Raw genomic sequence first — 23,852 nt, forward strand, 5'->3', positions numbered from 1 at the left:
CTGGAATGCCCATATTGGCTCCTACATATTCTACGAAGATCTTTATCGGTCAGACCGCATAACAACATACGTTGTTCCCTTTGTCATCGGTATGTTACTTGTCCGAGATTCGATCGTCGGTATCTCAATACCTAGTTCAATCTCGTTACCGGCAAGTCTCTTTACTCGTTCCGTAATACATCATCCGCAACTAACTCTAAGTTCTCTTTACTCGTTCGTAATACATCATCTCGCAACTAACTCATTAGTTGCAATGCTTGCAAGGCTTATGTGATGTGCATTACCGAGAGGGCCCAGAGATACCTCCGACAATCGGAAGTGACAAATCCTAATCTCGAAATACGCCAACCCAACATGTACCTTTGGAGACACCTGTAGAGCTCCTTTATAATCACCCAGTTACGTTGTGACGTTTGGTAGCACACAAAGTGTTCCTCCGGCAAACGGGAGTTGCATAATCTACATAGTCATAGGAACATGTATAAGTCATGAAGAAAGCAATAGCAACATACTAAACGATCGGGTGCTAAGCTAATGGAATGGGTCATGTCAATCAGATCATTCCTAATGATGTGATCCCGTTAATCAAATAACAACTCTTTGTCTATGGTTAGGAAACATAACCATCTTTGATTAACGAGCTAGTCAAGTAGAGGCATACTAGTGACACTCTGTTTGTCTATGTATTCACACATGTATTATGTTTCCGTTAATACAATTCTAGCATGAATAATAAACATTTATCATGATATAAGGAAATAAATAATAACTTTATTATTGCCTCTAGGGCATATTTCCTTCAGTCTCCCACTTGCACTAGAGTCAATAATCTAGTTCACATCGCCATGTGATTTAATAGCAATAGTTCACATCACCATGTGATTAACACCCATAGTTCACATCGATATGTGATCAACACCCAAAGGGTTTACTAGAGTCAGTAATCTAGTTCACATCGCTATGTGATTAACACCCAAAGAGTACTAAGGTGTGATCATGTTTTGCTTGTGAGATGATTTTAGTCAACGGGTCTGTCACATACAGATCTGTAAGTATTTTGCGAATTTCTATGTCAACAATGCTCTGCACGGAGCTACTCTAGCTAATTGCTCCCACTTTCAATATGTATCCAGATTGAGACTTAGAATCATCTGGATCAGTGTCAAAAACTTGCATCGACGTAACCCTTTACGACGAACCTTTTTGTCACGTCCATAATCGAGAAACTTATCCTTATTTCACTAAGGATAATTCTGACCGCTGTCCGGTGATCTACTCCTAGATCACTTTGGTACCTCCCTGCTAAACTTATAGCAAGGCACACATCAGGTCTGGTACACAGCATTGCATACATGATAGAGCCTATGGCTGATGCATAGGGAACATCTTTCATATTCTCTCTATCTTCTGCAGTGGTTGGGCATTGAGTCTTACTCAACTTCACACCTTGTAACACAGGCAAGAATCCTTTCTTTGCTTGATCCATTTTGAATTATTTTCAAAATCTTGTCAAGGTATGTGCTTTGTGAAAGTCCAATTAAGCGTCTTGATCTATCTCTATAGATCTTAATGCCTAATATGTAAGCAGCTTCACCGAGGTCTTTCATTGAAAAACTTTTATTCAAGTATCCCTTTATGCTATCCAGAAATTCTATATCATTTCCAATCAGCAATATGTCATCCAAATATAATATTAGAAATGCTACAGAGCTCCCACTCACTTTCTTGTAAATACAGGCTTCTCCGAAAGTCTGTATAAAACCAAATGCTTTGATCAACTTATCAAAGCGTATATTCCAACTCCGAGATGCTTGCACCAGTCCATAGATGGATCGCTGGAGCTTGCATATTTTGTTAGCACCTTTAGGATTGACAAAACCTTCTGGTTGTATCATACACAACTCTTCTTTAATAAATCTATTAAGGAATGCAGTTTTGTTTATCCATTTGCCAGATTTCATAAAATGCGGCAATTGCTAACATGATTCAGACAGACTTAAGCATAGATATGAGTGAGAAACTCTCATCGTATTCAACACCTTGAACTTGTCGGAAACCTTTTGCGACAATTCTAGCTTTGTAGATAGCAACACTACTATCAATGTATGTCTTCCTCTTAAAGTTCCATTTATTTTCTATGGCTTGCCGGTCATCGGGCAAGTCAACCAAAGTCCACACTTTGTTCTCATATATGGATCCCATCTTAGATTTCATGGCCTCAAACCATTTCGCGGAATCTGGGCTCACCATCGCTTCTTCATATTTAATAGGTCCGTCATGGTCTAGTAACATAACCTCCACAACAGGATTACCGTACCACTCTGGTGCGGATCTCACTCTAGGTTTACCTACGAGATTCGGTAGTAACTTGATTCCGAAGTTTCATGATCATTATCATTAGCTTCCTCACTAATTGGTGTAGGAGTCACAGAAAGGTTTCTGTTGATGTACTACTTTCCAATAAGGGAGCAGGTACGGTTACCTCGTCAAGTTCTACTTTCCTCCCACTCACTTTCGAGAGAAACTCCTTCTCTAGAAAGGATCCATTCTTAGCAACGAATGTCTTGCCTTCGGATCTGTGATAGAAGGTGTAACCTCCAACTGTCTCCTTTGGGTATCCTATGAAGACATATTTCTCCGATTTGAGTTTGAGGCTTATCGAGATGAAACTTTTTCACATAAGCATCGCAACTCCAAACTTTTAAGAAACGACAGCTTAGGTTTCTTGCCAAACCACTAGTTCACAAGGCGTCGTCTCAACGGATTTTGATGGTGCCCTATTTAACGTGAATGCAGCCGTCTCTAGAGCATAACCCCAAAATGATAGTGGTAGATCGGTAAGAGACATCATAGATCGCACCATATCTAATAAAGTACGGTTATGACGTTCGGACACACCATTACATTGTGGTGTTCCAGGTGGCATGAGTAGTGAAACTATTTCACATTGTTTTTAACTGAAGGCCAAACTCGTAACTCAAATACTCTTCTCTACGATCAGATCGTAGAAACTTTATTTTCTTGTTACGATGATTTTTCACTTCACTCTGAAATTCTTTGAACTTTTCAAATGTTTCAGACTTATGTTTCATCAAGTAGATATACTCTTATCTGCTCAAATCATCTGTGAAGATCAGAAAATAATGATACCTGTCGCGAGCCTCAATATTCATCGGACCACATACATCAGTATGTATGATTTCCAACAAATCTGTTGCTCGCTTCATTGTTCCGAAGAACAGAGTCTTAGTCATCTTGCCCATGAGGCATGGATCGCAAGCATCAACTGATTCATAATCAAGTGATTCCAAAAGCCCATCAGTATGGAGTTTCTTCATGCGCTTTACACCAATATGACCTAAACGGCAGTGCTACAAACAAGTTGCACTTATCATTATTAACTTTGCATCTTTTGGTTTCAATATTATGATTATGTGTATCACTACGATCGAGATCCAACGAACTATTTTCATTGGGTGTGTAACCATATAAGGTTTTATTCATGTAAACAGAACAACAATTTATTCTCTTACTTAAATGAATAACCGTATTACAATAAACATGATCAAATCATATTCATGCTCAACGCAAACACCAAATAACACTTATTCAGGTTCAACACTAATCCCGAAAGTATAGGGAGTGTGCGACGATGATCATATCAATCTTGGGAACCACTTCCAACACACATCGTCACTTCACCCTTAACTAGTCTCTGTTTATTCTGCAACTCCCGTTTCGAGTTACTAATCTTAGCAACTGAACTAGTATCAAATACTGAGGGGTTGCTATAAACACTAGTAAAGTACACACCAATAACATGTATATCAAATATACTTATGTTCACTTTGCCATCCTTCTTATCCGCCAAATACTTGGGGCAGTTCTGCTTCCAGTGACCAGTCCCTTTGCAGTAGAAGCACTTAGTCTCAGGCTTAGGACCAGACTTGGGCTTCTTCACTTGAGCAGCAACTTGCTTGCTGTTCTTCTTGAAGTTCCCCTTCTTCCCTTTGCCCTTTTCTTGAAACTAGTGGTCTTGTTAACCATCAACACTTGATGTTTTTCTTGATTTCTACCTTCGTCGATTTTAGCATCACGAAGAGCTTGGGAATTACTTTTGTCATCCCTTGCATATTATAGTTCATCACGAAGTTCTACTAACTTGGTGATGGTGACTAGAGAATTCAGTCAATCACTATTTTATCTGGAAGATTAACTTCCACTTGATTCAAGCGATTGTAGTACCCAGACAATCTGAGCACATGCTCACTAGTTGAGCGATTCTCCTCCATCTTTTAGCTATAGAACTTGTTGGAGACTTCATATCTCTCAACTCGGGTATTTGCTTGAAATATTAACTTCAACTCCTGGAACATCTCATATGGTCCATGACGTTCAAAACGTCTTTGAAGTCCCGATTCTAAGCTGTTAAGCATGGTGCACTAAACTATCAAGTAGTCATCATATTGAGCTAGCCAAACGTTCATAACGTCTGCATCTGCTCCTGCAATAGGCCCGTCACCTAGCGGTGCATCAAGGACATAATTCTTCTGTGCAGCAATGAGGATAAACCTCAGATCACGGATCCAATCCGCATCATTGCTACTAACATTTTTCAACACAAATTTCTTAGGAACATATCAAAATAAACATATGAAAGCAACAACGCGAGCTATTGATCCACAACATAGATATGCTAATACTACCAGGACTAAGTTCATGATAAATTAAAGTTCAATTAATCATATTACTTAAGAACTCCCACTTAGATAGACATCCCTCTAATCCTCTAAGTGATTATGTGATCCAAATCAACTAAACCATGTCCGATCATCACGTGAGATGGAGTAGTTTCATTGGTGAACATCACTATGTTGATCATATCTACTATATGATTCACGCTCGACCTTTCGGTCTCCGTGTTCCGAGACCATATCTGTATATGCTTGGCTCGTCAAGTATAACCTGAGTATTCCGCGTGTGCAACTGTTTTGCACCCGTTGTATTTGAACGTAGAGCCTATCACACCCGATCATCATGTGGTGTCTCAGCACGAAGAACTTTCGCAACGGTGCATACTCATGGAGAACACTTCTTGATAATTTAGTGAGAGATCATCTTATAATGCTACCGTCAATCAAAGCAAGATAAGATGTATAAAAGATAAACATCACATGCAATCAATATAAGTGATATGATATGGCCATCATCATCTTGTGCTTGTGATCTCCATCTTCGAAGCACCGTCATGATCACCATCGTCACCGGCGCGACACCTTGATCTCCATCGTAGCATCGTTGTCGTCTCGCCAATCTTATGCTTCCACGACTATCGCTACCGCTTAGTGATAAAGTAAAGCATTACAGCGCGATTGCATTGCATACAATAAAGCGACAACCATATGGCTCCTGCCAGTTGCCGATAACTCGGTTACAAAACATGATCATCTCATACAATAAAATTTAGCATCATGTCTTGACCATATCACATCACAACATGCCCTGCAAAAACAAGTTAGACGTCCTCTACTTTGTTGTTGCATGTCTTACGTGGCTGCTACGGGCTTAAGCAAGAAACAATCTTACCTACGCATCAAAACCACAACGATAGTTTGTCAAGTTGGTGTTGTTTTAACATTCGCAAGGACCGGGCATAGCCACACTCGGTTCAACTAAAGTTGGAGAAACTGTCACCCGCTAGCCACCTTTGTGCAAAGCACGTCGGGAGAACCGGTCTCGCGTAAGCGTACGCGTAATGTCGGTCCGGGCCGCTTCGTCCAACAATACCGCCGAACCAAAGTATGACATGCTGGTAAGCAGTATGACTTATATCGCCCACAACTCACTTGTGTTCTACTCATGCATATAACATCAACATATAAAACCTAGGCTCTGATACCACTGTTGGGGAACGTAGTAAATTCAAAAAAATTCTACGCACACGCAAGATCATGGTGATGCATAGCAACGAGAGGGGAGAGTGTTGTCTACGTACCCTCATAGACCGTTCGCGGAAGCGTTATATCAACGCGGTTGATATAGTCGTACGTCTTCACGTCCGACCGATCCAAGTACCGAAAGCACGGCACCTCCGAGTTCTGCACAGGTTCGGCTCGGTGACGTCCTCGCCTTCTCGATCCAGCAAGAGGGGCGAGGTAGTAGATGAGTTCCGGCAGCACGACGGCGTGGTGACGGTGTTGGTGAAGAACAATCTCCGCAGGGCTTCGCCTAAGCACTACGAAAACTATGACAGAGGATAAACTAGAGGAGACGGGGTTGCCGGCACACGGCTTGGTGTTTCTTGATGTGTCTTTGGTGCTAGCCCTGCCCCTCTATTTATATGTTGAGCCCTGGGGTCGAAACTTGGAGAAAAAGCCTCCACAAAGTCGTTTTCACCCGAAAGGCAAGAGTCCTTCTCGGACTCCAGGGCCAGACGCCAGGGTTCCCGGCGTCTGGACCCAGATGCCAGGGACCCTGGCGTCTGGCCCCTGGACTCCGCAAAACTTCCTTTTGCGCTTTCCAAAAACCTTGTGGGCTTTCCCCTTTGGCCCAAATAAAGTGTTCTCGTACCCAAACATTTCGGGAAACATCCGGAACCCCTTCCGGTGATTTCCGGAACCCTTCCGGTGACCAAACACTATTATCACATATATCAAACTTTATCTCCGGACCATTCCGGAGTTCCTCGTCATGTCCGTGATCTCATCTCGGACTCCGAACAACATTCGGTTACCAACATATATAACTCACATAGTACTATATCGTCAACGAACGTTAAGCGTGCGGACCCTACGGGTTCGAGAACTATGTAGACATGACCGAGACCTATCTGGTCAATAACCAATAGCGGGACCTGGATGCCCATATTGGCTCCTACATATTCTACGAAGATCTTTATCGGTCAGACCGCATAACAACATACGTTGTTCCCTTTGTCATCGGTATGTTACTTGTCCGAGATTCGATCGTCGGTATCTCATACCTAGTTCAATCTCGTTACCGGCAAGTCTCTTTACTCGTTCTGTAATGCATCATCTCGCAACTAACTCATTAGTTGTAATGCTTGCAAGGCTTATGTGATGTGCATTACCGAGAGGGCCCAGAGATACCTCTCCGACAATCGGAGTGACAAATCCTAATCTCGAAATACGCCAACCCAACATCTACCTTTGGAGACACCTGTAGAGCACCTTTATAATCACCCATTTACGTTGTGACGTTTGGTGGCACACAAAGTGTTCCTCCGGCAAACGGGAGTTGCATAATCTCATAGTCATAGGAACATGTATAAGTCATGAAGAAAGCAATAGCAACATACTAAACGATCGGGTGCTAAGCTAATGGAATGGGTCATGTCAATCAGATCATTCACCTAATGATGTGATCCCGTTAATCAAATAACAACTCTTTGTCCATGGTTAGGAAACATAACCATCTTTGATTAACGAGCTAGTCAAGTAGAGGCATACTAGTGACACTCTGTTTGTCTATGTATTCACACATGTATTATGTTTCCGGTTAATACAATTCTAGCATGAATAATAAACATTTATCATGATATAAGGAAATAAATAATAACTTTATTATTGCCTCTAGGGCATATGTCCTTCAAAGCCATCCACATTGTCATCACTGTTGCTCATGAAATAGCTTAGTGCATTCCTTTTGACTTGTTGCAGATTTTCTGGAGCATGTGCCTTCAAGAGAGAGGTGGGTGTGGGAGGCTCAGTGTTGCAGTCAGCTGGTTGTGGGTATAGCTTTTGTCACTTTTCCCACTCCCAGCATTAGATTGCTGCCAGCCCCAGACTTGGCATTTTTTTGCATCTCTGTGCCCTCAGTCTCCCCTTCACTCCCTTTATTAGTGTCAGCATTAGAGTTGCTGCCAGCCCCAGACTTGGCATTTTTTTGCATCTCTGTGCCCTCAATCTCCCCTTCACTCCCTTTATTAGTGTCCATAGAGACAGAGCTATTGGCTTTTGGAGGCTCTTGTATCACCACCTCTACATCTGCCTGGGGTGGTTCTACCTCAACTTGGATCTTATAAAGCTTCCACTGGATCCCAAAAACTCTCTCAAGTGGAATTCTCCTATGATCTTTGCAAGATATCTTAACTCTTATTGTTTCATAGAAGCTCTGGAAGTTGTGCTGCCAGTCAACATCCAGTAGGACCCCGAACGTAGATGTCATCTGATCAAGGATTGTCCATTCACACCATTTAGGATTCATCTTCCTAAGTTTCAGCCAGACTTCTTGAAGTTCCTCCTTTGCTGTGATATCTCCCAACCAGGTTTCCACTTTGACAATGGTGTTCTCCTTTGTCAGACCAAAGCAGGGGTACCCAGCCACTTGTTCCACATCAATTTCTGGGGGAAACTTGACCAAAAAGGTCCATTAATCCAGCTTGTTGATGGCCCATGGCCAGTTATTTTTGTAAATGCTAGCAAACTCTTTAGCTAGTTCATGCTTAGTAACCTCTCCTTGCTCCACAAAGACAATTCCAACATTCTTGAGCAAACCCTGGTGCTGGTCATTGACATCTGGCATATCCAAGTGGTACAAGCCCAGTCCCTGTGCAGCACCACCCACATACTTGGCAGCTGAATGGGGTCTTCTCCTGGTGGGGCAATCTTCAACCTTGTGACTGACCATCTTGCAGATGAAGCACCCTTTTGGCTTGGTGCACTTGTCTTTGTGGTGTCCAGGATCTCCACAATTATAGCAAGTGACATTTGAATAAGACATCAAGCCTGGGTTGATCTGCTGTTTCTGAGCTATATCATGTTTCTTCTTCTGTTGAATTTTCCCTTGGTTCTTGCTCTGCTGAGAGCTCCCTCCTTGATTGTTGCCAGGGTCCGAGGACTGCACTCCTACTTGCCCTTGCATCTGCTGCTGGGGCGGGCCGTACCACTGTTGCTGCACGCCCCTCCAAGACTGCTGCAGGAATTGGCCATGAAATTGACCCAAGAAAGCCCATGCGGGGGTGGCCCTTGATAGCCGAAGCCGAAGAACGGCGGCTGCCCCACATCTGCCCCCATACCCGAGGTCATCTGCTCCTGTTGCCAACCGTTGGGGTTCTCTCCCCTTACCCCCTTGCTTCTTCTACGGCCACGGCCTCTCCCTCCCTCCATGATGGGATCTGCAACGGCCCCAGCTTGGCTTGGTGAGGACGGGGCGGCGGCGACGTTGGGTGGGGAGGAGGGGTAGTGGAAACCCTAAACTCGTCCCCCCCATCCCCGCTTTTTATATCAGTCCACAGCTGACTGTACCTGAGCTCCGCTTCGTCACGATGGCAAGCTGGAAAGCAAGCTGGTGATCTGGACGCTTTTCCCCCAAGTTTTTGTACACTCTTTTGGCGCTCATCCTCCTCTGAACCACTCTGAATCCTCCAATAAGCTCCATAACCAACATGGCTTCTGTTTCTTCAGAAACTTCCACCCCCTTCATTGGTTGGAGTTCAGCAGCGTCTCCATCAGATCCAGACTCTCCTGCGAATGAGCTCGAAAGAATGTTTTCCATCATATCCTTCTTTCCCTGAATCCTGTGGTCCTTGCTGCCAGCGCCCATGCGATCACCTCCGATGGCTGGGTGGCTTGATTCGGCATGATCAGAGAAAGCTCTGTCTCCTCCTCATGCATCAGGATGCGAGTCACAATCTTCTGGGTTGATTCTGCACCCCTCCTGGGCAGCCTCAACTCTCTCTTCAGTTTGTTGGTGAGATTCACAACCAGCAGCTCTTCTGTCGCCATTTCTGGTGTTCCTTCTCGCACATTCATGACCAGAGTGGTAGGCAGAGTAAGCTCGGGATGCCTCTTCCATGCCCTCTGCAAGCTCCGTCCGTAATCCATATCCTGAAATTGTGCAATCTCTGCATCCAGCCAAAATTGCCTTGTCCACTCGTGACACATGGGTCCAATTTCGCCACTGTTGCAGGATTCCTCAACTTTCAATCCATGGCCGAGGCAGGGGAGAGGTATGGCCAGGGGTCGAACTCTTCCAAATTCGAGGGCGGCGCCGACGGCATCTTCCCCTCGATGCATTCCCATCTTGCTCGCCGCTATGGATCTGTGCTCCTCGCCTCTGCCCACGCCCAATTGACGTAGTCCTTTGGGGATGCGGTCGGGTGTGGCATCCTCCTCTTCTCGTCCCAATTGCCATCGAAATAGATCCTCCGCGCCAAATTGAGGAGCTCGTGATCTGCGCAAGCACCAAAGTTCTCGATCCCCCATGATGCCCATACCTTCATCTCCGGTTCTGGCTCCGCCTCCGCTTTTTGCTGCAGTGCCCTCCACTCCTTCACGCACAGGAGATATGAGGATGCGTCGTCGCGGATCCGTGTGGCTCGCTTCGTCCACCTCCGCATCCTTGTCGCCCGCAGCTTCTCCGGCGACACCGACCCAATCGGGCGCAGCATCTCCGGGAAGGCCCGGTACACGAAGGGGGAGGCATGTATGGGATTGTCGAGCCCGGGCGAGGAGGCGAGCATGTAGATCTGTCGACTCTCGGCATGGGGGCGGGGTGTGGGGCAGGGAGGCTCGCCGTCGCGGGGGAGTCAGCGGCGAGGTTGGGTGGGTGGGGTGGAGTCGCGGTCGCCAGAGCGAAGAGGGGGTAGACTTGCTTAACGATATCAATTTCTTGTTGAAATTAAGGGGTTTTCCTAACCAATCACGCTTACCGTTGGTGCACCCAACCCCCTACGGACTACCAGATCACTCTCGAGAGAAATTAGAGAGGCAAGTGATCGAACAACCCACCTTGTCTTCTGCACCACCTCCGGTGTGGACATGCCGGGCGCCGACTACCAGCTGACCAAGATGCTCGGTCTACGCCCGTCCATTAAGCGCCTCATGATGTATCAGCAGGGCTGCTTCGCTGGCGGCACGGTGCTTCGCCTCGCCAAAGACCTTGCTGAGAACAACCGTGGCGCACGTGTGCTGGTGGTCTGCTCCGAGATCACCGCGGTGACCTTCCGCGGCCCGCACGAGTCCCACCTCGACTCACTGGTAGGTCAGGCGCTCTTCGGCGACGGTGTCGCCGCGGTGATCATCGGCGCAGACCCCGATGTGTCCGTCGAGCGCCCCCTGTTCCAGCTGGTGTCTGCGAGCCATACGATTTTGCCCGACTCAGAGAGCGCCATCGACGGCGACCTCCGGGAGGTCGGCCTCACCTTCCACCTCCTCAAGGATGTGTCTGGCCTCATCTCCAAGAACATCGAGCGTGCCCTGGAGGACGCCTTCAAGCCATTGGGCATCGACGATTGGAACTCCATCTTTTGGGTAGCGCACCCTGGCGGGCTAGCAATCCTTGACATGGTCGAGGCAAAGGTAAAGCTGAACAAGGAACGGATGCGCGCCACCAGGCATGTCCTTTCCGAATATGGCAACATGTCAAGCGCCTGTGTACTCTTCATCATGGACGAAATGCGCAAACGCTCCACTGAGGATGGCCACACCACAACCGGCGAGGGAATGGACTGGGGCATTCTCTTCGGCTTTGGCCCCGGACTCACCGTGGAGACGGTCGTCCTCCATAGCGTCCCCATCACTGCCTAGGGCAGCAAATGATCGCTAGTCCAGCATTTATCTTCATCATGGCGAAGTCTACTACTGCTGCTGCTAAACACAAGTTTGCTTTGTATTTACCGTATGTGGTTTGTACTAGAGGTGTTGGTGTGCTTTGCCGTGCCACCTAGGCCATAGCGTTTCTTTCCTCTGTGCTACGGATACCCTATTTCTTGTTGAGATCCTGGTGGTTTGAACTATTGATTTGCCTAAATAAAAGTAACCAATTAGGTTTACGATGAAACCTCGAAATCAATCACTATCCAATTTGACTACCCCTACAGCATAGACCTCAGAAAAAAACCATTGGGTAACAGCACCAAGTGATTGAGTTTCGTAGTTCCTCATAGGAAGTTGTTGACTCACTTCTGCTTCGGTACCCCCTCCCCCTGTAAACACAAAGACGCTCAGATTAGCCTATACATCTTCACAAGTAAAGGCATGATAGTTATACTTTATAAACTCTTCGCCTGCCATATGTGTTTTTTTAGAAATGCCCGCCATATATGTATACGTTGTACATGAACGGACACACCCGCGCTAGGCCGGCCCATTCATCATTTTTTATTTTTAAAACCGCAAGCACACCCTCTGGGCTTGCCCATTCATCCTTTTCCTTCTTCTAGGATTCAAAGAACAGTCCTTCAGCCTTCAGGAATTAGGAAACCACACTGACCAATTGGGAAACACACCCAGTGCTAGTTATGTCTTTTTATTCTTAAAATAGAACACTGGAAAAGCGCAATATTTTCTGTTTGTTTTTTCTCTTTCTTTTTTGTTTCCTTTTTTCTTTCTTAAATGCCTGAACTTTTAAAAATTTATGATTTTTTTCAAAAATGACGAAAACAATTCTGATTGATGAATTTTTCTTCAAAATCGGTGAACTTTTTCCCCAAAATTGATGAGGTTTTTTTACAAATTCGTGAACTATTTTGCAAATTGGTGATTTTTTAAAAAAATTGTTGACATTTTTATAAATTTTATGAACTTTGTTTCTAAATCATTGAACTTTATTCAAATTTGTGAACTTTTATTTAAAATCATTGAACTTTTCTTCAAAATTGATCAACTTTTTTAAAAATTGTGAACTTTTTTGCGAAGTTTTGATGAACTTTTTTCAAAATCAATTAAATTTATTTCGGATTTGTGAACTGTGTTTCAAAATTGATGAAGTTTTTGTCAACTTTTTTTATCAATGAGATTTCTTAAAATCCAGTGAACTTTTGGAAAAAAAATTGTGAACTTTCTTGCAAAACTAATTATTCATTTAAAAAATGTCTAAAAGTCAACGGGCAACCATTTAAAAGTCAACTTGTAATTAAAGTCGTTCCTCTTGCTTAATGAGCTTTTTTTAACAAAATGTACAGCAGGATATAGCGAACAAATAAACAACCTCAAGCAAGCGAGTGTTTTTTAAGGGGCTCGTGAGCTTGCGTACCGGATCTAGCGAACGCCGGCAACCCCATGCCCAGATCTAGTGAGCGCCGGCAACTCCTTTCGGCACCTGAAGCTCCCGTACATAAGGGCATCTCCAGCCGCGCCCCCAGGAAAATCTTCCCAAGCGTTTTTCTTGCGCCGGCGCCGAAAAATCGGTCCAGTCGTGCCTCAGGAGCCTGATTTTCGCCGGTTTGGACCGAAAACAGCGCCGGCGGACCCAGGCCGAACCCGGCGCGCTGGGGGCGCCCGAAAACGCCGGGCGAACCTTTTTGGCGCGAAAAAGCCGCGGACCCGCCGCGTCAGCGACACGGCTCTCTTCTCGCCCCTTCGTCGTCCTCATCGCCTCGTTTCCCGCGGAGAATCAATGCCAAAGCTGCCGCGCCGGTCAGCCTGCACCATTGATACCTCACGGGCGGCGCAGTGAAGGTCGGACGACGCGCGTCCCTCGCCCTCCCTCGCCCGCCACGCGTAACACGGCGGCCACGCATACGGGCGGCATCTCGGCCTATATAAGACGCGCACCAGCGTGCTCGGCGACCACACTCTCTCGCCGTCGTCGTTCCTCCCTCTCTTCTCTCTCGCCGTCGTTTCTCCCTCTCCTCTCTCTCGCCGTCTCCACCCATGGCCGAGCGCTTCCCTGGTGACGGCGCGGCGGCGAACGGCTTCGGCCGCCGCCATCTCCACGAAGACGAGGCTCGCCTCCTTTACGAGGCTGGGTACCCGGTCTCGCCGGACATGCGGGTGCCCGACGCGTGGAGGATCAGCGCTGGCGGCGTGCCGGTGCCACCACCACCCACCGGGGCGGGGCGGCGTGCGGAGATCACACGCATCCGCGCGTCCCTACCGCGGCCGGCGAGGGAGGGGCCACGGTACGTCCCCGACAGCCCGCTCTGGGAGTCCAACTTCCACCGCCGTCACGCCGAGTACCTCGAGGCCACCAACGGCGTCGAGCCCTCCGGCAGGCTCAACTCCAACGGCCGACGCCGGTGGTGGGGCGTGCCCGGGCGCACGTTGGAGGCCGTCCCCGAGTACATCGAGGGCGGCAACACGCCGCCCCTCGAGTACCCCGATCCCCCGTCCTTCTCACGCCGCCGGGGAAGCTCCTGGACCCCGAGGCGCATGGAGACCGGGGGGTCCTCCTCGTCGTCCGGCGGCTCGCCCTGCCTCCGCCCCGTCAAGACGGAGCCCCAGGACACGCCGGTCAGTGCCCGCACGCGCAGCTCCGGCGTCCGCATCGGCGGCGCCAACGCCTCCCCACCCACCGGCCGCTTCGTCCTCGTCAAGCCCAAGCCGGAGCACGGCCTCCCCGCGGAGTACGAGGAGATAGCCCGGCGCGGCATCTCCGACGAGGACGCCCTGCGCTGGGCGCGGGACGACTACCTCCGCGACGAGATGGTCCGGCAGCGCCGGACCCTGGAGGAGATCGCCGCCCGCAAGCGTGGGCGCGAGGACGAGCACGGCGTCGTGGTCCTCGACAGCGACGACGACGACGACGACGACGCCCCCGGACCGTCCAACCCGCCGCGCCAACCGGGGGAGGGATGCAGCAGGGGCGACAGAGGCGCAGGCGGGGGCGGCGGCGGCGACGACGACGACGACGACGACGGCGGCGACTACACGCGGTTCTACCGCCTCCTCGGCATGTAAACCGCGTGGGCGGGCGGTGAGGCGGGCGGCGAGGGGGACGGCGGTGGTAGCCCGCCGAAGTTTTTTTTTTCTTTTTTTGTAAAATATGTTTAAGTTTGAACGAACTCGCCGATGTTTGCTTAAATTTCAGTCGTGTTTGCGCCGTATTTGAATTTTTTAAAAAACCGTGGGGCGCCGCGACTGGGGGCATCACGCCCTCAGTGCGCGGTTTAGCGCCGGCACGCCCCAGGGGGCGATTTTTAGGCGTCCTGGGGGGCCGAACGGCTGGAGATGCCCTAAGTAGCGTCACACAAACCAGCGCGCACACCGCCTCCGTCCTGGGCCTCGCCCATTTATTTATTTTTCTTTTTATAACCTTTTAAAAATAAGTGAATGAAGTAGAATTTAAACTCCGAACCTCTTGGATTACTTCCACCAGCTATAACCAACTAGGACGATTCACTTGATGTGCCTAATTACTTCCTTTATTCTTTTATAGTTGTATGTCTTCTCAGTCTGGTATTCTCCCTTTTTTTTCTTTTGATTGGCCTTTTTTCTTCGGTTTTATTTTTTTTATTATTCTTTATTTCTTCTTCGTTTTATATATTTTTTTATTTTCTATAATTTGCAAACAATTTCCTAATTTAGTGAAAAATAAATAAATCCGTGAACTTATTTTTTAAATAGTGCTTTTTAATTTTTCACACTTTTTTCAAATTCATGAACTTTTTTTTCATATCGATAAAAAAATCCAATTGATGATTTTTTTTAGTTACACGGACTTTTTCCAAATTTGTGAACTATTTTGCCAAATTCGTGAAAAAAATCCAATCCATGAACTTCTTCAATTCATGAAATGTGTTGTCATATCTTTTTCAAATCGATGAAGTTTTTTTAACCTTGTGAACTTTTCTTTAATCTCAGGGTGGGTGGTAGAAACCGAAAACTCTGATTTACCATTCAGTTTATTTGAAATTTCTGTTGGTAAAACTATAAACCGAAATGAACAGCCAAAAGCAGCTAACCAACAATTCGGTTAACCAGCTTACTCGGTTTGATGTTCAGTTTACATAGAGGAAACTCGTCAAATGTGTTCATGTTGATTGATAATGAGGATGGAAATAACCGAAGAATTAAAATTAGGAAAAAAATAGGTACTCACGGGTGCACCCATCTGGCCTACTCTAGCACACTCCTCCCAACTAGTGGTTTTTTGAACTATGGATAAATGAACCAACTTCTTGCAACAACTTAGCACGGATATATGAGGCATCCATGCCAGGTTGGAATGACTTGAAACACCATTTGCATGTTGTGACACGTTCGGCCATTTATCGGCCCTTTCACCGAGAAAACTCCAGAAAATGTAAAACTTTGGTTATAGAAGCTGTTGGAGAAAAAATTGGAGCCTTTTGATGGATGTCAAAAAACAGCATGCTTTCAAACGGACCCTTCCTACCCTGCCCGAACACCATCCGTTGCACATGGTTCGTTGCTTGTGATCTGTGGTGATCCTGCAAATCATACGTGCAGGTACTGTGATCTGGATCGACCAACAATCTTTACTCCATGAGCTTATTTCTTTTCTCCAATAAAAAGAGGAAAAATTATATTTAAATTATTGCAAAAAAAAGTCAGTCATTACTAGTTGAGCTTATTTTCTGGTTTAAGCAAAAAATAAGAAAGAGGGGAAATTATATGAAAAAAGATACAGACTTAGATCTATTGTTTTTATGATTTTTTATTTTTCTCTCTACTTACCTTTTCAAACAAAAAATGAGAACATACAAAGGTACTCTTTAGTTTGCTTATTTTTTCTTGATTATTTCTCAAAGTATATATTTTCCATTTTAACTACCAAAAAAATGACCACTTTGTAGAACCTAGAGTAGGTGTTAGGATTTATGATAATATTTTTTTTGGTTGGTGGGTGCATTTTTTAGGGGTTGCAAGGTGGGGGAACTCCGCCTATGTTTTATTTTAAGCTTACGCTTAATATTTTTTATAGCCGGTCCAAGCCCGGAGAAAGAAGGAGAGTCTAACCATACGTAACTTGATGGTTATTCCCCAAAAATTATGAATTTTTGAAACATTTTAGTGTTTAATTATTCTATTGTTCTTTCGTGTTTTGGTGGGGTTTTCAATGTCATTCGACTGACACATCTCCATAATAATGTCTCAAGGGACCAAATTTGTTAGGTTTTCAAAGTTGAGTGGGTCGTTTGTTCAGTTTTAAGGCTTACAAACAAAAACTAGATAAGAAGTGTCGATGTTGAGTGTGTGATTTGAAACTTGCCGTCGAGTTTCTAGTATCCGCATTTGAAAGAATTCTTTATTTTTTTCCTATGACGCAATCAAACAACCTAAAATAAATAAATCTTGTAGGATTGAGATGGCCATGACATTTTAATCGCATCTTTTTCTTGTGCCCGTGTTTTAGAATTCTGCAAATCAAAGAGGCCGTCAAAGTAGACAGCGAAGTACACCAGAGAGAAACGTAGGGGAAGCAGAGCAGAGCATTTTATAATACTATATCCTTAATTAATGCAAGGTTATTCAAAGCTTGGAACTTTGGCGAAGTAGAACACCGGAGAGAAATTGCAGAGGATAGATAGAGCCGCCTCTGACTCTGGCCTCAGACACTGCCTGCCGCACCCGCGCCCGGAGAAGAGCCAACGATACCTCGACGGCGTCGCCCATGGCCGCCGCATACGACCGCACGGCCGACCTCCGCGCGCTGGACGCCACCTGCTCCGGCGTCCGCGGCCTCGTCGCCTCCGGCGTCACACACCTCCCCCGCATCTTCCGCGTGTCCGACGGCGCCCACCAACCACAACCACCGCCACCGCAAGTTCCATCCCAGGAACTGCCGTCCTCGTCAGCGCCGTCCGTCCCGGTGATCGACCTCAGCGGCTCCGACCGCGCGGCCGTGGTCGCGGCCGTCCGCAGGGCCGCGGCGGAGTGGGGGTTCTTCCAGGTGACGGGGCACGGGGTGCCGGAGGCGGCGATGGCAGCGGCGACGGACGCGGTGCGGGGCTTCCACGAGGCCGGCGGCGGCGAGGGGAGCGACAAGGCCAGGCTCTACTCGCGCGAGCCGGCGAGGGCTGTCAAGTACCACTGCAACTTCGACCTGTACCAGTCGCCGGTGGCCAACTGGCGCGACACGCTCTACCTCCGCATGGCCCCCGACCCGCCCGACGCCGGCGACCTGCCGGACAGCTGCCGGTGAGTGCATCACAGTAATTCCTCCTTGTACACGATTTTGCAATAAATTGAGCATCTGAGTGCTCTGGTCAACTGCCTGGTTTACAAACAGATCTTGATTAGATGCTCAGAATTGTTAACGGTGCTCAGAATTCACAGGATCGACCCTCTGATGTGCAGCTGTGCCAATAATCAATTGTGTATTTGAGTGTGCTAGCTTGAGGTATCTGTAGCAAATCCCCATGGACCAGAGCAGATCCATTCTTCTTAATAACAAAATATGAGGGACATATCTAGTGTAACCACACACAAAATAGGAATAAAAGGAAGCCTTGGAAGTTTTACCTCAACTTCTCAACCACTATTTCAAACTATTCTGTATATGTATACATAGATAAATGACTTCAGTTTGACACCAAATCATACGGGGATGGTCACTTGAATTTGTGACATACATTTTCATTTTGATGTTTTTCTTTTAAGAAGCATGTAAACTAATTTATACACACAAATCTGTTCTGATAGGCTGATAATTTATACCAAACCAACCAAATATTGACAATATTCATTTTGTCCTACTGCTAACCCAACAAATGCCACTGTTTTGGAATTGAAGTGGGAAGGTAACCACCATACTGATGGTAGCATGATTTTCATGGTGGGAATGGAACCGGTTTTACATTTTCTGTTAATGTTTAAGAACAGGACTGTGCTATTTCTAATTGAAATGAATTTTCTTGTTGAACCATAGTAAGTTGATGAGATTTACTGTGTTATTCTGACAGGACTAATTTACAGTTAGTTCTAATGGTATAATTTATACCTATATGGAGGATATGTTGTTGGTATAAGTTCTTCCTTGGTTATTGACAAAATGACCAGAGCTAAATTCTGTAGTTAAATTACTTTCTCTAGGTCCTTCCTTTTGTTGTGAATATTAATGAAAGGTTACTTAAATCACATGTTCTAAAAAAGACACTCAACACTAACATGTTGATTCACAGCGATGCTCTGTTTGAATACGCCAAACAAGTGAAGAATTTGGGGAGCACTCTATTCGAGCTGCTCTCGGAGGCTCTTGGGCTCAAACCGAGCTACTTGACTGATATAGAGTGCAACCAAGGACAGATCATACTCTGCCACTACTACCCTCCGTGCCCCCAGCCCGAACTCGCCATCGGGACAAGCCGGCATTCAGACTCCGGCTTCCTGACCATACTTCTCCAAGATGAAATCGGAGGCCTCCAGATCCTCCATGAGGACCGGTGGGTAGATGTCACGCCAACACCTGGAGCATTCATTGTCAACATCGGCGATCTCCTACAGGTACACTGAACATTCCAAGCAGAATTATTCATTCAAGGCGAGCATTGATCAGTCACTCGTGGTCGTGTCGAACTGATTGTTTTGTTCAAAATGTGCAGCTGATCTCCAACGACGGGTTCAGGAGTGTGGAGCATAGGGTGTTGGCGAAGAACTCTGCGCCGAGGGTCTCGATCGCGTGCTTCTTCAGCACGCATTTCCACCCTGCCTCAACGAGAATGTACGGTCCGATCAAGGAGCTGCTGTCCGATGAGAACCCGCCATTGTACAGGGAGACCCTCGTCAGAGACTACATCAAACATTACTATTCCATCGGGTTAGATGCAAAAACTGCTATCTCTGATTTCCGGTTGTGAATTGTGAAGGAGAGTTTGTGTCCTCGTAGTACTATACACTATATCAATGTACCTGGAACATTGATAAGTTGAGCAGTTTGTAATGCTAGAAAAATGACAGTAAAATGGCAGTACAAGTGCCATTATATTGTATTGTATACATTTGGTACAGGGGTGATTATATTGTGTACATTTGGTATAGAAGGGCACTAGTTTGGTACCCTGGTGCATTTTACTGGAACAGAAAAGAGTACCGCAAAATCTTCATAAAATTCTCTGTCTGATCCTGTAAAAACAGTGTTGGATCTATGTCTGGAACGCGGAATTTCTATTCGCCGATTCCAGGGGCGGCATCAAACTGTTTCCTGTAAAATTATTGATTGCCATTCATTTTGGCTTGAGCTGTTGGGCAACATAGGAGTTGCCAAACTGTTCAATCTTCAGTTATCTTTCATGGCACCGTTGCCCTATCTGACAGAGCTGCTTCTCCATACATATATACATAAATCAGGAGAGAGCTCGGCGAAGACGATCCTAGTTAGCTCGTTAGTTATTAGGCAGTGGTTCGAAGAGCACGGCGATCGGGCTACGCACGGAGCGCTTGCCGGAGACCCACCGGAGGCTGCCCTCGGCGGTGCCAACGGCGGCGGCATTGGGGCCTCGCTTGAGCTTCACCGTGAACTCCATCCTCTGGTTTACTAAGCCGAAGGTCAGCACGTTGGGCACCACCTCGACGGTCACGCCCTCCGGCGGGACGACCTCGAGGGTGTACACCGACACGGGATCTCCGATGTTGGTCACCGTGCGCTTGACGTCGACCTCCGGCGCGGCCGGCGTGAGCGTCACCATGATCGACGGGTAGTTGAGGTCCTTGCCCTGGATCTTCCCCGCCTTGGCGCAGCTCACGTTCTGCAGCGGCTGCGCCATGATCTCGTTAATCACGCTCTCGTTGTACCCGAGGCCGCACACGTACGGGATATAGTCCGCCGGCGCCAGGTCGTAGACGAGGCCCGGGTCCAGGGCCCGCGTCGGGTTCACCAGCCCGGCGCCCATGGCGAAGCAGTTTGGCTTCCCGGTGGTCTCGTCCACGATCGGCGTGCCGTCCGGGTGCGTCACGTCGGCTGTTGTCATCAGCGCCGACTTGATCGCCGCCGGTGACCACTGCGGGCGCGCTTTCTTGATCATGGCCACGATCCCGGACAGGTGCGGCGTGGACATGGACGTGCCGCTGTGCAGGCCGAAGGTCCGGGTCGGCGCGGTGCCGTTGGCGCCGCCGGGGATGGAGGCGGCGATGGCCGTGCCTGGCCCGGTGATGTCCGGCTTGAGCACGCCGACGCTGGACATGTTGCAGGGCCCTCTCGAGGAGTACTCGGCGATGGCCGGCAGGGAGGCCCGGTTCAGCACGGCGCCGGCGAACCGGAGGGTGGCGGTGGGGTTGGGCGTGGAGTTGACGTACGCTATGATCTTCTCGCCGTCGGCGTGCGTCACCCGCGCCGCGGCGATGGTGAGGTCGTCCACGGGCGTGGTCGCGGCGCCGCGCTTCGGGCCGGACCAGCTGATCATGCCCGCGCCGCCCGCCTTCTGGATCATCTCCGCGAGCATGAACGGGTCCTCCTTGCGCTGGCACGCCACGATCTTGCCGCGGACGTCGACGGCGCTGAGCGCGCCGTCGGCGAACATGCCCGCGATGAAGACGAGCGGCCTGTCCTTGACGCGCTTGTAGGGGTTCAGGTTCTCGCCATCGATCACCACCCCGTTGCCGAGCTCCAGCCTGGAAACGATGCGGCGGCCCATGGTGCTGGCGGCGACGGTGAGCAGCCACGGGGCGCAGTTGGTGACGGTGCGCTCGAGCGGGCCGGCGTTCCCGGCGCTGGTGCTGACGAAGACGCCGGACAAGACGGCCGAGAAGCTGCCGACGGCGATGAGGTCCTTGTAGAACGGCTTCTGCGTGTTGTCGCCGATGGACATGGAGATGACGTCGACGCCGTCCTGGAAGGCGCCCTTCTCCGTGACGGAGAGGACCTCCGTGGCGGAGCAGGTGTCGGCGAGGCACACCTCGTAGAAGGCCAGGTGCGCGCGCGGGGCCATGCCGGAAGCCGCCCCGGCCGGGGCCCCGAGCAGCTGGACGTCCCGCACGAACGCGCCCACGGCGGTGCCGGAGGTGTGCGTGCCGTGCTCCTGCGGGGCCCTGGACCGCCCGCCGATAAGCTTCTTGTTGCACGGCGCCTCGCCGGCGAAGTGGCACCCGCCGCGCCACTTGGCCGGCGGCGGCTGCATGCCGTCATCCAAGAACGATACATGCCGCGGGTCGATGCCGTTGTCCAGAATCCCAACGATGACGCCCTCCCCCATGCTGCCGGCCACGCTCCACGCGCCCGTGCCCGGCGCGGACACCCCGAGCAGCTGCGGCGTGTAGGTGGTGGTGAGGCGCAGGGTGGCGTCGGGGACTGCCTCGACGCACCAGGGCAGCTTGGAGAGCTCGGCGACCTCGCGGTCCGTGAGGCGGGCGGCGAAGCCGCTGACGACGTGCTGGAAGGAGAAGACGAGGCGCGGGCCGACGTGGGAGAGCGCCTCGCGGAGGACCATGTCGGTGGTGGTGTTGAGCAGCGACGCCAGCAGCGAGGCGTGCCACTCCCTCAGCTCGTCGCCGCCCTTGGGCCCGTTGGCGCGGCACACGATGATCAGGTACGTCTTCAGGCCGCCTTCCACGAAGTCCTCCCCGCCTTGCCCGGCCCCGGAGGCGCCCGGCTTCTCCCCGCCCTGCCCGGCCCCGGCGGCGGCATTGGGAGCGAGCTGCTGGCCGTCGGCCCCGTTTACGGTGGCCGCGGAGGCGAGCAGCAAGAGGGCGCCGGCGAGGAGGAGGAGGGGTGGGGATGGGGCGCGCATGGTGGCGGGGGGAGGGGGAGGGGAAGGCGGTGGGGGTGGCGCTTGGCTGGCTTTAATGGCGAGCGGCGCAAGGCGAAGGCGACGACGGCCATGCGATCCATGGAGGCGAGCTCGCTATGTTTAGCGGGAGTAGCTGGAACGTGGGATAAATTTGGCAGCTCGACGGGCCAGCCCCAAAAGCGCAGGCCCAGAATTGGGCCGTGGAAACTGATGAATTCGGCGCGGCATGGGCTTAGCTTGTGGAATCACAGGTTGAGGTGCGTGTGTTTTTTTTCCAATGAGGACGTGAATTTTTGTTTTCAAAAACCAGGATAAATCTCCGGCCCCTGCATCGATTGATGCACACACAACCATATAGTTACATGGTTTATTTATTTTTATTTAAATTTTTATTTCCAAAGTCAGCGCATTCATTGTTCCGGCCATGTGGTATTTCGTGTGTTTATTTGAATTTGTCATCCGGTGAATTTGCTTTCGGGGAGGGAGCTTTTTCAAAGAAATTCCTCGTGCGATGGGAAATGGAACTCGGTGTTTCCATCATGTTGCGGATTATTTTCAAGAAATATTTTATTGCTTACACATTCGTAAAATATGACTTTTGATTATTTCAGTTATTGGAATAACGAGAGTTTTTTACAAACACTAACTCGAGATGCATGCCTATCCATATATCTGGTGGAAAACAGACATTTAGTGAATACTCCGTGGAAATGGCGCGAAGAAGCTTTGGATAGATAACGTAAAAAAGGTTTTATGCTTGTGAGGAATTGTGGTATAGACTGTAAATCCAAAAGTTCGCCTCAATTGCATTTGTAGTAGTCTAGAAAAAAAATCAAACATGAGTATTGTTTCCTTGCTATTTTTGAGCTCGGGTGAACAGTAATTTTGAGAAAAAAAATCCAAAAATAATTAAAGAAAAGACTGATTTTTTTATGACAAACATTGAAAAATGTTTTGAGTGCTTGCCAAGATTTGTCATGAAATCACATTACTGCAAGGCGTGGCAAAAAAAAATCGATACTCCGAAAATGCTACTTTCGAAAACATTTTGGAGCACAGAATTTTCTTTTGCCGTGACCTCCATAAATGTGATTTCATGATGAAACTTTGCAAGCTCTTAGCACATTTGTCAAAGTTTGCCATATTGTTTTGAACTTTTTTCAATGTTCTTCAATTTACTGTTCATCCCGAGCTCGGGTGTGGAAGAGGACTTTCGCCAGTACTCGTTTCTTCGTGTTTCGTTTTCGTAGCACGTCCCGCGTTGACTACTCGTAATCGTATTGTTTTATAGTACGACCCTTTTGAAAAACTTGTGAGCGATTTGCACCGGAAAATGTCGTCATCATCAGATATTTATATTACATGAAAGGAGAACACAAGCCTCGGGCGGGTGAGCGGTGCCAAAGTTTCCAGCGGCAAAGACGGCAACGAGACGAGGGAAAGGGGAATTCGGATAGCTCAGGATGGATGGACGGATGGATGT

At 48.4% G+C, this 23,852-nt stretch overlaps 1 protein-coding gene and 1 pseudogene across 1 annotated transcript; both read left to right on the forward strand.

The window, feature by feature from the left end:
• LOC125535124 overlaps positions 1-11,549 on the forward strand; it is a 43,049-nt pseudogene extending 31,500 nt beyond the window's left edge.
• Positions 11,550-17,198: 5,649 nt separating this feature from the next.
• On the forward strand, positions 17,199-19,703 carry LOC125535125 (1-aminocyclopropane-1-carboxylate oxidase homolog 1-like). Its single transcript, XM_048698178.1, has 3 exons — positions 17,199-17,846; positions 18,830-19,151; positions 19,250-19,703. The coding sequence occupies exons 1-3, from the start codon at positions 17,320-17,322 to the stop codon at positions 19,502-19,504; spliced, it is 1,104 nt and encodes a 367-aa protein (XP_048554135.1). The 5' UTR covers positions 17,199-17,319; the 3' UTR covers positions 19,505-19,703.
• Positions 19,704-23,852: the final 4,149 nt, after the last annotated feature.

Source organism: Triticum urartu, chromosome 2 (assembly GCF_003073215.2).
Source record: "Triticum urartu cultivar G1812 chromosome 2, Tu2.1, whole genome shotgun sequence".
NCBI classification, from domain to species: Eukaryota; Viridiplantae; Streptophyta; class Magnoliopsida; order Poales; family Poaceae; genus Triticum; species Triticum urartu.